Genomic DNA, 14,052 nt, shown 5'->3' on the forward strand with positions numbered 1-14,052 from the left:
CCAAGACAAAAGCACAGCAGTTATTGACATTGTATACTTACCATGTTTCATAGTATCTTTATCGTCTTGCAGCTGAAAACTGGCATTCACTACATAATAGGCTTACAGAGATAAGCTTTTAGAAGTCTGTGCTCACCTAAGTTAGCTTTAGTGCTAATGCCAAGAATTTAACTGACAGGATAAGCATTGCTGTTAGATGCAAAACCCCGTGAAAAAAAGATCAAATTGACAAACAAGGAATATTTTCAGAAGCTGAAGAAGAGAAGCTAGATAATGACAGACATATGTACACAAAAAAAAAAACCACAGCAACAAAGGAACAACCCAGTGAAGCTGCGTATCCACTGCCCGAGTCATGTTTTGTTGACAGTAGCATAGTGACAAACTGAACGGTCTAAACACTTTGGGGACCTGAACCATCTCATGCTCTAGAGGGTGGGATGACAGGTGAAGCCAGCTTGCAGCTGCTCACAGAAATTGTGCTGGCATGCCTAATGCTACATTTATTAGGAAAAGGAAAAGAAAATGTCTATTTTAGAATTTTAAAAAGGCAAGTCTGAAGACAGAAATTTTCTTTTTTTTTTGCCAAAGAAACCTTGGGCAAAAAGGGTACAGAGGGGAGTTGGTTTGCACATTTGTTTTCAGGATTTTATGAGTGAGAATTCATGTTTCTATGAACAGAAGGCGAAAAGGTCACTTATCTAACCCTGTTCTTTGCCTCTGCTGTTTTTCTGCCTTAAACAAAGAATGCAGTGGTGAATATCTGCAGTATCTAGTGCCCAGTTTTTATACTCTGCTCGCCCTTAGGACTTCAAAATGCACAGCAAAGAACAGTCACACCTTGTTCTCCACTTGCAGAAATTTAAACTCATGGAGAATGACTTGCTGAGGGTGACCTTGCAAGGCAACAACAGAGTGAAAAGCAGATTTCACGTACAACTCAATAGTTTATTCTGCTTCCCTAGCAAGATCGTGATTTAGTGGGTGGAAACTACACGGATGGATGGTGACTTTTACAAATGCAGAAGTCTGTTTGTGCAATGATCTTCTCACAGACCTGCAAAGCACATGCTCAAACCTTTCTTTATGACACTCTTGAGAAATGTATTGATGTTTACTGAATCATCAGTATCAGCAACACTGGCTGTAGTTCTGTAACAGGTTCCTGAGAATGACAAAAGTTCATTCATGTAAGGCCACTGACTTTGGTGGGCTCCCGCCCTGTGAAGCTCACAATTATTTCTGGCATACAGGTGAAGACACAAATGTGTACAGATGCACAAACACACACACACTCAAGCCATGAACCATGCTTCTTCTGAATTAAGTAGTTTGATATTATAAAGTTCATGAAGTACTGCATGAAGTACTTTGAGACAATTTGTAAGAACAATAAAAATCATTAATATCGTATAGACAACTTTATCACAACATCCTGTATTATTAGTAGGCACTTGCTGTTAGTTAAGAGACGTCATACTGTACATGGAAGCAGACTGTATGTGAACTTATATATGATCCCAAAGGCTAATACGTCCTCTGAGCAATGACTTCTTGTGATTTTATCAGTATAAGAAAAACTGTTTTACCCAGAGAAGTGAAAATCATAGCTACTATATGTTAAAAGAAAGAACACGTCGGACGAGTTCCAGTTCTACAACTAGTATATCCATGCCTAACACAACGTGGGACTGAAAAAGCTTCTCCTTCAATTTTTCCTGGCTCCCACAATCGTGTTTCTACTCAAACTGAATAAAGAGACATGGAAAGAATCTAAACTTTATACAAAATCAATATATAGTTACTATCAATATACAAGTGCTACCCAGGGGAAGATGTGAATGAGAACTGTTAAGACAGACAGGAGAGATTAACAAAAAAACCCACAACACTTTATTGTCTGTGGGTTGTTTCTCTCTTGTTTATGACAAGACTTGATGGTCTTTAAAAACAAAACCAACACCAAATCAACAAAATATCCCTAGCTAGCCGCTGAAAACCAGAAAAATATTTTTGCTTTCTTCATAGAACTAAGTACTTCAGAACAGCTGATATTCAAAGAAAGAGAGACTTTTGGGGGAAAAAAACAAACAAAAACTCCCAGCAAACAAACAACCCCCCATCTCTTTTGTAAAATAGAGCTGAAAAAGACTTTTATTTTTACTGAAGACCTAGTTTGACTGTTACTTATTTAAGTGTCAGAAGTTTTTATACTGACTGCCAAGAAGTCTGTACGCTGAAGCATTAGTGCTACAAGATTACAAAATAGATAATTTTACAATTTTTCGCCATCATGAAAAAACAAACCCCAACAAAACAATTCTCAGTAATTAGTACATACAGATTTTTTTTAATCAATCCTTCACATAAGACATAAAAAGCAGCAGAGGGGAAAAAACTGGTCAACATAAAATACCCGGTAAAAATCCAGCACAAAGTTCTAATGGATAGTATACCCTGCCAGACAACTGGCCTTAATAAGAGCAGCAGAATGTACCAGCAAGCAGCTCCAGAAGGCCAAGATTTCTACAGAATGTGCTCATCTTGTAAAGGGGAAGCAGAAACTGGGGAAAATACTGAAAAAAACCAGAGAATACTTGCCTGTAGGAGGATATGAAACACCTCACTCACCCCTATACAATAATCAGCTTTTCTGCTTAAAGACCTATCTGCATTTCTTAAGTGCTTCTGAACAAACTGTTTTAAAATACAAGGATATAGACAAATAAACATATACTCACACATAGGCAGCTTACAAGGCTAGACAAGTTGACATGTCGAGGAGCAAACATGTGAAGCTGCTGAAGGCAAGAGATGGCTTGAGCCTGAACAAGGCAGTCGGGATTATCCTGCATCACTGCACAGCCCAGGAGGCAGGAAGTTCTTAAGGCTGAAACTGATGTACTGCTGCCTATATTCAGAAGAAAAATGGTTTTTGTTTTCTGTTTTTAAGACATCATGTGTTTTTTTTCTCGAAACACGATAGCCTGTCTTTTTCTCAAGCCATCCATAACTCTCATTCTCTTGGATGAAAATTTCTGTATCTGTTATATTCTGGTATCAATGAGTAATGGTCACACTGCTCTCTGGAAATTTCAGTATCTAAAAGCTGATTTAGATGCAAATTTTAAATGTCTGCATCATAACTAAAACATAGACTCCTAACTCTTGAAATATGAATACTTCTGCTTTCATGCTAAATATAAGAATTTTCAGCCCAAGGCAAGGCTTGGAGAACCAGTTCAAACAAAGGAAAAGATGTCAAAAAGAGACACTATTTTTGGAAAACTAGCAGTCATGTCATCTTGACTGCATAAAGTCATGGCCTGTGAAATACTATCTTAAAACCAGGTGGGGCAAACTTAGCACGCACTTATTTGTTATAAAATTTTAATTACACATTCAAACAATGTTTAGCAGCTTTGTGGCTAAACCAAACCAAACTGACACTATTGTATGTTGCATACCTTGCAGCTCTGGGCCCAGTGTGGTAATAAGTGCATTTAAACAGCGACCAAGGCTTTGGTGAACTTCAGCATAAGCAGGAGGCACAGTCAACAACAACATGAGAACAAGAGATAAGGTAGGTTCCACATGCACATGATACAAGGGGCCAGCTAAATCTACTACCAGTGACAGAGAGTGTAGTGCCCATGCCTGTAAGTAAGAGAAGCATTCATGTAATGTCTATATGATAGAATAAACATCTTTTAAAAATTCGATAGTTTAAGTGAAATTCTAACTGTAACTAACTAACAAAAGTTGCAATTTCAGGTTCCAAAGGGACAAATGGAGAGGTTATAGAAAGAAACTTTAAGAACCTGATGCTTAATAAGCCATTTTGAATATTTTACAAGGAACTGTATGTTCTGCAAGAAAAGAACTATTTTACACTTGTCATTGTTAATTTAAAATAAATAATCTAATAATAAATCAATTTAATAGTGATTATTGTTCCTCAAATATATTCTACTCTTTGTAAAATTTCTTGTAATTCCATGTGCAGGAGCAAGAGAATTATGAAAAAACACAGTGGAGTTTCTGAAACAACTTATTGGTTTAGTCTCAGTTACTTTGCACCAATACCTACATCTGTTTCATGTCAACATACAGTTCTTCTCTCTGTAAAGACATTGCAGATAAAGCTTAGAAAATTTTTTTTAACTGAGATTTAGATAATTACATGGAATACACTCAATGTCTCTTAAAGCTATTCTGATAGATGAGAGTTTTAGTCACAGAGAAATAATTTGAATTAGTCTTCAAAACATCTTGCCTTAGTCAAGGAAGTATGTTGACCAAGTTCTACAGCATTCAGGCTACAAATCCCTGTTATTTACTAGATAACCCTTCAACAAAGAAATGCTGCGAGGTAAACATCATAGCAGGGACAAAAACTGACATGAACAAAAAAGCCTAGGTACTATCTAGTCAAGGTCAAGACACAGGTGAATGTGAAATGAATCAATTCCTAAAACATCAGATATTGTTTTTCAAGCCAGCATATCTTAGCCTTATCAGCCTAACTGATCATTAAATAAGAACCTCCCATATCTCATCATAGTTCTTGCTTGGAAGTGGATTACGAGCAGGGGCTATGGTTTTGATTGTCTTTCCCGCCCCAGCCATCACCTGGGAGGTAAGCCTAAGAGTTGTGAAGTGTTATTCTTACAAGAAAAACTTAAAACTCCAGAATATAAATCAGTTAATTTGTAACATTGTATTTTTTAGATAAGTGACAAGTACCTGTACATCAGGAGAAGTACTGTCCTGAGATAAAGTATAAAGGATTCCAACACATGCATTCAGGTGCTGAGTAGAACCTATTCCTCCTAGGTACCTATACAGACATCCCAGAGCCAAAGAATGACCTGTTCTTGATACCACATCCCTAGCAGATTTTAACCTATTAATTACAAGGAAAGAAAGCTGTTAGTGTAATCACCAAGACTAACACTATGTAAATAGGCACATCTAGAAATGGAATTATAATCAGAAAAATACTTCATTAGACTCTGTTAGACTGCCAGAAGTCTAAGTTCATTTATCATCTCTTATCTGAAGGAAGCACCAAAAATATTTTAGATAAAGATGTTGTTAGAACAGCAGACGATTTAATTTACTTGAAACTCTATATGCTTAGTCAAACAATCTTCTTAAACATTAGGAAAACAAGGAATACATGCAAAAGTCAGACAGTGCTTTTGCCTGTTGATTTCTGAAGTGACATCAAATCCATGAAGGAAACCAGCTTTTAAAAATTATTATCATAACAGGGGCCAGGCAGATTTCTCAAACATTTTTATAAACTCAACCAATAACTTACCACGCTTTTTTTGAACTTACTTGTCAAAACTGACTTGTGCTAATCCAGCAGTGAAGGCACTGTCAGAAACCACCTGTGCCAATCTGGCCAAACACTCTGCAGCAGCACATCTTAGGAGTGGGTTATTGCTTTCCAAGGCACCCATTACCAATGTCAGGGCAGACCTTCTAACTTCTTCTGGACCTAAATTTCCCTTGCAGTTAGCCAAGTGCTAAAAATAGATATTAAATATATTAAACAGCAAGACAGTATAGTCATCAGAAAGTGGTTTTCTGTCAGTCATGCAAAAATTACAAGACCTGCAGAAGTAATTTGATTTTCTTCCCCTTTTATCTGAGGAATTCCTCTATTTTTATTTGCTGCTAGAAGTCTAACGCCATGTAAGTGTATGTAATAGCGTAACATTATAATATCAACATTCTGATTTTAAGAAATATTGGATAGATTGCAGCAGAACCCAATAAACCAACACACTAGCACAAAATTCAGAAAATAATATCAAGAAGAAAACCAGTGAAAACAGAATAATGACACAAAGAAAAATCCCAGTCTGTAAAAAAGCTGAGTATGAGCAAAAGCTACAGCACTTATCTGGACTGCATAGTAAACATGCCCCAAATGCAAATATCGCACAATGAAAGGTCTTGCCTATTCTGCAAACATTTTGCCTTAGTTTGAAGAAAGCCTAAGAAAGGAAGAATGAAAACTGCATGTGAACAGAGGAAAACACAAATACAGCATCAGGGAAAAGCAACAGATGGCAGATAGTTACAAGATTACTTTACCAATCATAACTTTTTTATTTATACAGTAAGAAATATGAAAGAGACTATGATAGTGACAGAAATGACACAAATTTTTTCCATCTCTCTCCTGTTTGAATGACACTAGTATGGATGACAGTATACTACAGTGTACTAGAATGGGTTTCCCTAACCCTTTAACTTTACAAAAAGGGAAAAATGAAACTATGACTCTTCAGCACTTAAGAAACATGTGACATCATGAAACAGTATGTTTATCACAGAAAACAAGACTGATCTTCACCTTGACTATTAACCAAAACAAGAACTTCTGTTTAGACATATTTGGACCACCAGATGCCATGTTTTACAGTACAAGACAGAGAGGAAAACAAAGGAGAGAAACAAAAGGAAAGAGAGAGGAGAGAAACAAAAGGAGAGAGAGAGGAGAGAAACAAAAGGAGAGAGAGAGGAGAGAAACAAAAGGAGAGAGGAGATTTACCTTTAAAGAAATAGAAAAGGCTGACACAACATTTAGATGTACTATTTGTTGCCGTGATCCTTTTGTTTGCTTTATGGAATTCAACAACTGTTCTAACACCTGGAGCCTTAAACAAAAACAGAAAAGAAACCACAGAATTAAAAATTAAGGAAACAAATAATGACTTTTTATTTTATTCTAACACACACAACAAAGCCTATATATTATAGAAAGAGGTGGAACAAATCTATTATCCTTACTCGGGCATTTTCCTTCAATTGGTATCCCTGTCTCCTACAAAAATTTTTAGTTTTCCGTATTAGAATAGATAATTACTCTATGAACATGAATTTTTTGCCTTTGTTTCTTTATAACATATGTATTTACAGATAATCACACTGAATAATACTATTCAGATGTATATGAGAATGATGCATTTAGACTTACAATTGAGAAAGGAATTGGGAAAAGAAGAACAAAAGGAAAATGCAATTATCTGCAGCAATTAGTTCAAGTCTTGACAAACAGGGAAGAAAAACCTACCAGCAACCTGGTGACAGTAGGGGTAAAAAGCCCAGACAAACAGAAAAAAACCACCAAAAAAAAAAAGCAGTCACTGAAGACAGAATAAGGAAGTAAATGCAAGTCAGAAGAATGTATCACGAAGTGTATGGCAATTTTATTAGCAGGTATGCTCATATACAAACAGCTGCCTCAGAATTACACTAAATCCTGAGCATTCTCAGCAGTGAAGACATCAAGACTCAGGACTCGCATGCTAAGCACTTCTCCCTCACAAGAAATGACAAAACCATCACTGTCCATAATGATCATGATCTGAGGTCTAACTACAGTTGGCTTTGAAAATATTAAGCTGTTTAATTTTAAAATAATTGCTTTGCTCTAATGGTGCATTCAATAAAATGACCAGCAGCACACAGAATAAGCAACAGCATGCAAAAATATTGAGGAATTTAATGCCTCAACTATGCGTGTGCTTCTAAATGTGAAACAAACGAAAATGCCATGTGCACAGTAGGAAGTTACATATACATAAAACCAAGAGAAGTCTCTGATCCCTTTCAAGTATTCTTGTACCTCAAGAGAAATGTGCTGAGACACACACTCTTGTTTCTTACCATCCACTTTTTATAAAGAACGAGGCAGAATAACACTTGAATTTTACTGCAGCTTCCTATTCCTTTTGTCCCTCTTTGGTTCTAAGGCATTTAGTAATTATGCATTAAGCACTATAATAATTGTGTAATATCTCTTAAAATAGCTACTGTTTTGATCTAGTTATTGAAACAAAACATTAATTTTCTTTGTTAACAGCATTTATTATAATCACAGTAACCTCTTGCTGGATGTACCTTTTCATTGTAATTTTAAACAGAGTTGAGTACTGTTAGTCTGAATTGTATTATTCAGATGGTTTACAGAATCCACTTAAACAATTCGTTATTTTTTCAGAATTGTTTTCTTCTGTGTTCAGTCTCAAAGACTGTGAACATCTCTTTGCATCTCCCAAATTCCCCAGCAGTTATAGTTACTACTTTACCTGTGAGATTCTGCCACATGGGAAAAGATAACTCCAAAAAGACGAGTTGCTGCACTGATAACAGACAACACAGGAGGTAGTGGTTTAGGTACTGAATCACCTTTTGCCACTTTCTCATAAACTGAGTAAGGGTCATACTCCAGGCTGCCACCAGCTATGCTGTTACCTAAAAGAAGCTGCAAGAAGGAAAAAAGCGATAGCCATACTTCTGACCAAGTCAAAACCAGCACTGACCCAAATAATTAGAACTGTATGAAAATATAATACCATTATACTGGATCAAAAAGTACCTGCTCTTCGATAAATCGGTGGTCAGTCTCCTGCAGTAAGGGACCAAGTAAAAGGAGATCGTTCTCATGACAAAGGGGTGGAAGCAAGAATGTAGAGGCATCAATCTGGCTATCTGGGACAGTCAAATCAGCCACTAATTCCTTCAGAACAGCAGAGAAGCTTCCTTCAAATTAAAGGAAAAAAACACTCAACATTTTTGGTTAATTACTTGCCAAAAGCAACTGTGGGAACAAGTTATTTATACTCAAAGAGCAACATCCATCTAACATGTTTCTTAAATCTTTAAATGGTTAACTGCAGAACACTCTTGGTACAGGGGAAACAACAGAGCACCACCTAAGATAACAAGCACATACAGCAATCTAGAAGCTGAACAAAGAGCTCTACCTCTACAGAAGGCATAATGCCATACAGCTGCTATTCCAGTTAAGTTAGTTACATTTACAACTAAAGTACAGGAAAAAAGGCAGTTACAAGCACAGCCATATTTTCTTCTCTTTCCTGAAAATTAATGCTGTGGAATGCATTACGTAACCACGCAGGAATACTTGGATTTGGCAAGCAGATGTAATTTAAAATGTCCATAAGTTTGATAAATAACCAAAAGCTGCAGAACGTACTCCCCTATTTCAGGAGTTTGCATTCAAAAAGCAAAGCATGAGGAATTTACTCTAAGTTACATTATGATAATTTACACTGGTAGTTAAAACTTTCACATATTTTTTGTACATAAAATTTCAGGCAAGATTGCACATTATACATAAACAACATTAGGCATTCCGAGTCAGACTATTTCAGGTTATTAAAATAATCCCTGTTGTGAGAAAACATTTCCAGTCCTGAACCACAAGTGATGAGAAAGGTCTGGCTTATCTGGTAAGTTATATTGAAAAACACTGCAGAACTGATCTTGAAGAATGTACAGAGTCTTTATGCAAATATTTCACAAAAAATTACCTCCAGAGCATTAAGATTGCAAAGTCAAGTCTTCATGAACTGGGAAATACCAGCATTAAGCAGGGCTTGACTCCACATATCCAGTTCCTTGCATTCAGTTTTATTAGATGATCACACAATTACCTGTTTGCACTACAGATGCTTATAATTTTTCAACACGCTGAAGTTCCAAAAAGTGGGACAACACAGTTTTCAGCACCTCGTACGAGCACAAGCAGAACTGTTTGTCTAGTTGGAGCTGGTAGCTGCAAACAGCTATTTTATCCTTCCTGGATCTTGAGTTTGTTCTGAGAAAGCTCACTTCCCCGCCTCTATCCCCCCGACTCCTGCTCCCATCAGCTTCTCTCTCTTGCAGGCATCTTTTGCTTTGCCTGCCTCCCTGACTAATTAGCAAATATGTAATTTTTCCCGAAATGCTTAACTCGAACCTAAATGCAAAAGGTTGGCAGTATCGCATATATTCCAAGATGCACAGGTAGTGTGTGAAAGGGACATAAACTGAGCCTTTAAAAAAACCACAGTAATAAAATCCAACAACTAGAAACTGCTCTTTTGTTAATCATCATGGATGACAATTTAAAAAAAAAAAAAAAAAGAAAAAAAGAAAAAAAAAGCCCCTTCCTATGAAAACAACTGTTCAAATAAAATTTAATGGAGACACTCAGCAATTTTTAACCCAATTAACATTTATTTTAGTCCTAGAGACTTGGCCACTCTCAACATGCCAAATAATATTATCCCAATGTAAAGCAGTTAAAAATTTTGAGCCAGACTGCTGTTCCAGCATTCTAGCTATTCATCTTGTCCTATTAAGAAAGTGAATCCTTGTATTCAATTTTATGGTTTAGACAGTGGAACATAATAAGCACAAAAAGCTTAAAAATGATAAGAACCCTAATGAGTTCTCTGAAAAACACAGTAATTTCAGACCACAGAAAACATCAATAAATCTAATAATCAAAATTCAACCTACTGAAATTATTTGTGTGAAATTCTTAAATTGGACATTATAATAATTTTTATATTATCTCACAGGAAATAAACGTTTTAGCCTCAAAAACATGAGCACATTATAATCCAAAACTAATGACACATGAAAATGTTCACAAATATGAATCATCATCTTAGAAACAGAACCAGCTTTTTCCAGCTTAACAAGTTCACATTTTGGATCAGCTAAATTGCAAAGTCTTAAATGTTCAGAGATGATGGAAGGCAGCAACTAAAACACATTAAATGTCTTTCACTGATGTTCAATTTAACCTAATACATTCTCCTCCTATGTGTCACTGCTAAAATAACACAAAAAATCAGCTGCTACTCATCTATACTCACACTAAGCCTCCATAAAATTCTGCTCTTTGAGCAGATACTGATTTTCAGCGATAACGGAAAGCAGTAAGAGAAACGTGAGAGAGGCAGAAAGAGAGCAGGAAAGGATCAAGCAGAGCCTGAACAAGTCCCAGAAATTCAGGCCTCAGGAATCTAAAGGTTTGAATAGAGGAAGATGCTTGGAGCTATGAACAAAGAACCTATTTTCAACTGTTTATTTTGCTGAGTATTTTGTTTTGTTCCTCTTGTGCTAAAGAAAGCAAGCTTTACACATTATTTGCAAATACTAAAACCTTGAGTTACAACCCCTAGTGTATGTTCCATCACTACTCTTCTCAAAAAGAAATAACTTGCAGGTTTCTAGCCTCTGGCTCAGTACCTAGATCGAAGAAAATGAAAAGAAAAAATGAAACCATGAACTGGTTTAAGCTTCTCATTCAGTGTGTCGCTCTGAGCCGTGCAAGATGTGCCAGGCTGTGCAACACTCCTAATATTCTTCCTAATAATAAAACTAAAATTCCACAGCAAAAAAAGCATCCTAGGTTCCATAAATATATTCTTTTCCCCATTATTTTTTTTTTAAAATCCTAGTATATTTGCAAAGAGATACAGTTTCTGCATGGAACTGTCATACTGGAAACAATATGGGAAAAACAGTGTTTCAAGCTTTACCATAAAAAGTTGTTTTGGGTTTTTTTTGGTTTTTTGTTGTTGGTTTTTTTTCATTTTTAAAGTATGCATATTTAGATGCTAAAATATGTGACAGACCTTGAAAATAAGCTCTGGTAATACATGCATTTCCATTCTTCCCCCACTCTCATATTGCTGTATTACAAACAGGTGGACAATTCTGAGACTACATCTATCAAATTACTGTTTTGATTCTAAACCTATTTACAAAGATTTCAGAGGTGTGACCACATTTATAACAAATCTTTTAAGCTTTTTCTTTATGTATTGGCTCTAGAATGCAGCATCCTCAGCTAGGATGCTCTCTCATGGAAGTCAGGCTTTGCAGGCCACACTGTAAAACACTACTTATTTTTCAGTTATGTTAGACCATACGCAAAAATCCCAAATCCACCAAGAAACCGCCCAACCTACCCACACCCAAATATCTGTATTCTGTGAAACATTGTCTCTTTAATAAAAGAACAAAAGAAATAACTTGCTATAATGGATAGAGACATCACTTTCAGTCTTTAAGCCCAAGTCAGAAATGATTATACACTATGCTTCAAGAGTTACACACAGACTTGTAACACAACAACTGCTTTATGGAAAAGGTCAGGAGCTTGTTCTTATGAAGATTCACTTAGCAGTTACCACTAGATGGAGCATACTATTTGAGTAAGGATTCCCTCCATGATACAGAAGATAGAGGCAATTCAGTGCCCGGCTTGCCCATATTCTCTCTGTCCTGATGAAATACCCTGTACTTCTCTTTACAACTGTCAAAACCACTCCGATTCCTTATTTCAGTCCATACAGTACTCTATGGCAAACAATTTAAAGCAGACAAAGGTATTTAATGTTTTAGCTGAACTGTGAGACTTGTGTACCTACAGTGCATAGTTACTGGATTAGAGGATTAGATTTTAAATACTGCTAGTTATGTTCTGCTACAGGAAAGTAAGTCTATCCCCACATTTTGTTGCAATTTTACTTTTAAATACAAACTCATTACCCACAATCTGCACAGGAACAGATTACTACATCTGTAATATATAAGTCTACTTGAAGCAATTAAATTAAATTTTTTCAATGGACTATATGCAATTGGTTTATACTAAGATTACACCTTTGGGTTTGGGATTCAATGGAAAGCAAAACAGGCATCAAACAAAGCAAATTCTTCAAATAGCTTCAAATTGCAAGGTTGTCTGCCTTCAAGTTTCAACTAAACATAGTACAAAAATCTGTATTTGTAATAGGAGAGGGGGGAAAAAAAGATGATCATGAACACTAATTTTTCAAAACCACAGTGGTGAATTCACTACAATTTCATCATATTTAAACAGAAGGAATAAAATTTGTTTATTAGAAATGGTGGAACTAACTCTTGCTAGTGGAATATATGTTGAACAAAAACTTAAAACCAAGCCCATGTTATTTTTAATGCATTTCTCTTTGTAAGGAAATACATACCTTCATAGGTCTTTGGAGGCAATACTGCTAGTAATTCATAAAGTTTATGTCTGTAAACTGTTGATGGTGTTTTTAAAGAATTGCCATATGATTTGTATATTGAAGAAAGCCTTAAAATATAAAAAGCACATCAGAGATGTTAAAGACTTTAAGCATTATGCAACACTCTGGTTTAATTTGTACCACTCTACTGAATGCTTCTAAAATCATACATAAGTACAGTTTTGATTTGCATTACCAATAGTAAAAGCAAAACAATGTATTTCACATGTTCTGACAGAGTATCTGTTCTCCATTCCCAATCATTATTTTTATTTAACGCTAGAGAAATAAACAAGGTTTTCTATTTCCTTTGATTGTACCTAAATTTATTACAACTAACCTTTTTATAGATGTATCTCTATAAGTTAAAGAGTTTAGAACTCAAATACATTAAATCACTACATATTCTTAAGGCAAAAGTTTAAAAAGTATAAAATCCTTTTCCGCTTAGTTCTGAATCTAAATATAAAAAATGCCCATGTCTAGAACTTTTTGTCCAAGCGTATTCTTGAATTGTTTTTTCTTTTATAAAAAACTACCATGCGTAAACACAAATGTGTATGTTTGATTTAAAAAGCAGAATAAAACCACTAACTTAACAAAACCATACAATAATTTCTTCCCTAGCTTTTTTTTACACGATACTGGAATCTGTAAGATCCATTATTATGCCAGCTATAGTCTTCAGCTTTACAGCTAAATTCTGTAATTTTCGTGCCTTGAGAGGAAAGTTCTTTAGAAAGTGCACTAAAATTAAATACAAGAAGATTGCTCTGTAGCTTTTCAAAGCCAGAATCTCATTTAACAGTTTTATACACATACTTACTGCGTCAATAAATCAACAGCACTTGGGAGAGGAGGAAGAAGTCTCTGAACAACTTCATCCGTAAGAAGACCAGCACAGTGGGAAACAAAGCTTTTGATAGCTAGAAAAGGAATTGGATTTTAACTTACTTAGTGTGAGAGATCTAGAAGAAAAAAAATCACAATAGTGAAGTAATCACATTATTACCTCACTAATAACCTAGAAGCAGAAGAAAGCATGCAAAAAAATTCTAAAATATTTTCACCAATAATTTAAGAAACTGATAAAAATCTCAAATTAAAGGAGTTGTAATGACAGATACACTGTTTTGGTGTCTCAGCTTGGACATTCATATCTGGACTTTTA

The 14,052-nt window shown here is 35.5% G+C and overlaps 1 protein-coding gene across 8 annotated transcripts in view; it reads right to left on the reverse strand.

Annotated features, from left to right (window-relative positions):
- Window positions 1-14,052, reverse strand: part of HEATR5A (HEAT repeat containing 5A) — a 66,872-nt gene that overhangs the window by 22,042 nt on the left and 30,778 nt on the right. For all 8 annotated transcript variants that reach the window (XR_008733127.1, XM_055715908.1, XM_055715904.1 and 5 more), the window contains 9 exons: window positions 13,708-13,807; window positions 12,840-12,949; window positions 8,402-8,565; window positions 8,112-8,287; window positions 6,572-6,677; window positions 5,347-5,537; window positions 4,747-4,906; window positions 3,468-3,657; window positions 2,742-2,911 (listed from right to left, as the gene is read on the reverse strand). Coding sequence is in view for 7 of the 8 variants with exons in the window: in XM_055715908.1 (XP_055571883.1) it covers window positions 2,742-2,911; window positions 3,468-3,657; window positions 4,747-4,906; window positions 5,347-5,537; window positions 6,572-6,677; window positions 8,112-8,287; window positions 8,402-8,565; window positions 12,840-12,949; window positions 13,708-13,807 (1,367 nt within the window). In the remaining variant the exon portion in view is untranslated. The remainder of the gene's footprint in view (window positions 1-2,741; window positions 2,912-3,467; window positions 3,658-4,746; window positions 4,907-5,346; window positions 5,538-6,571; window positions 6,678-8,111; window positions 8,288-8,401; window positions 8,566-12,839; window positions 12,950-13,707; window positions 13,808-14,052) is intronic.

Source organism: Falco cherrug, chromosome 7, assembly GCF_023634085.1.
Source record: "Falco cherrug isolate bFalChe1 chromosome 7, bFalChe1.pri, whole genome shotgun sequence".
NCBI lineage: Eukaryota > Metazoa > Chordata > Aves > Falconiformes > Falconidae > Falco > Falco cherrug.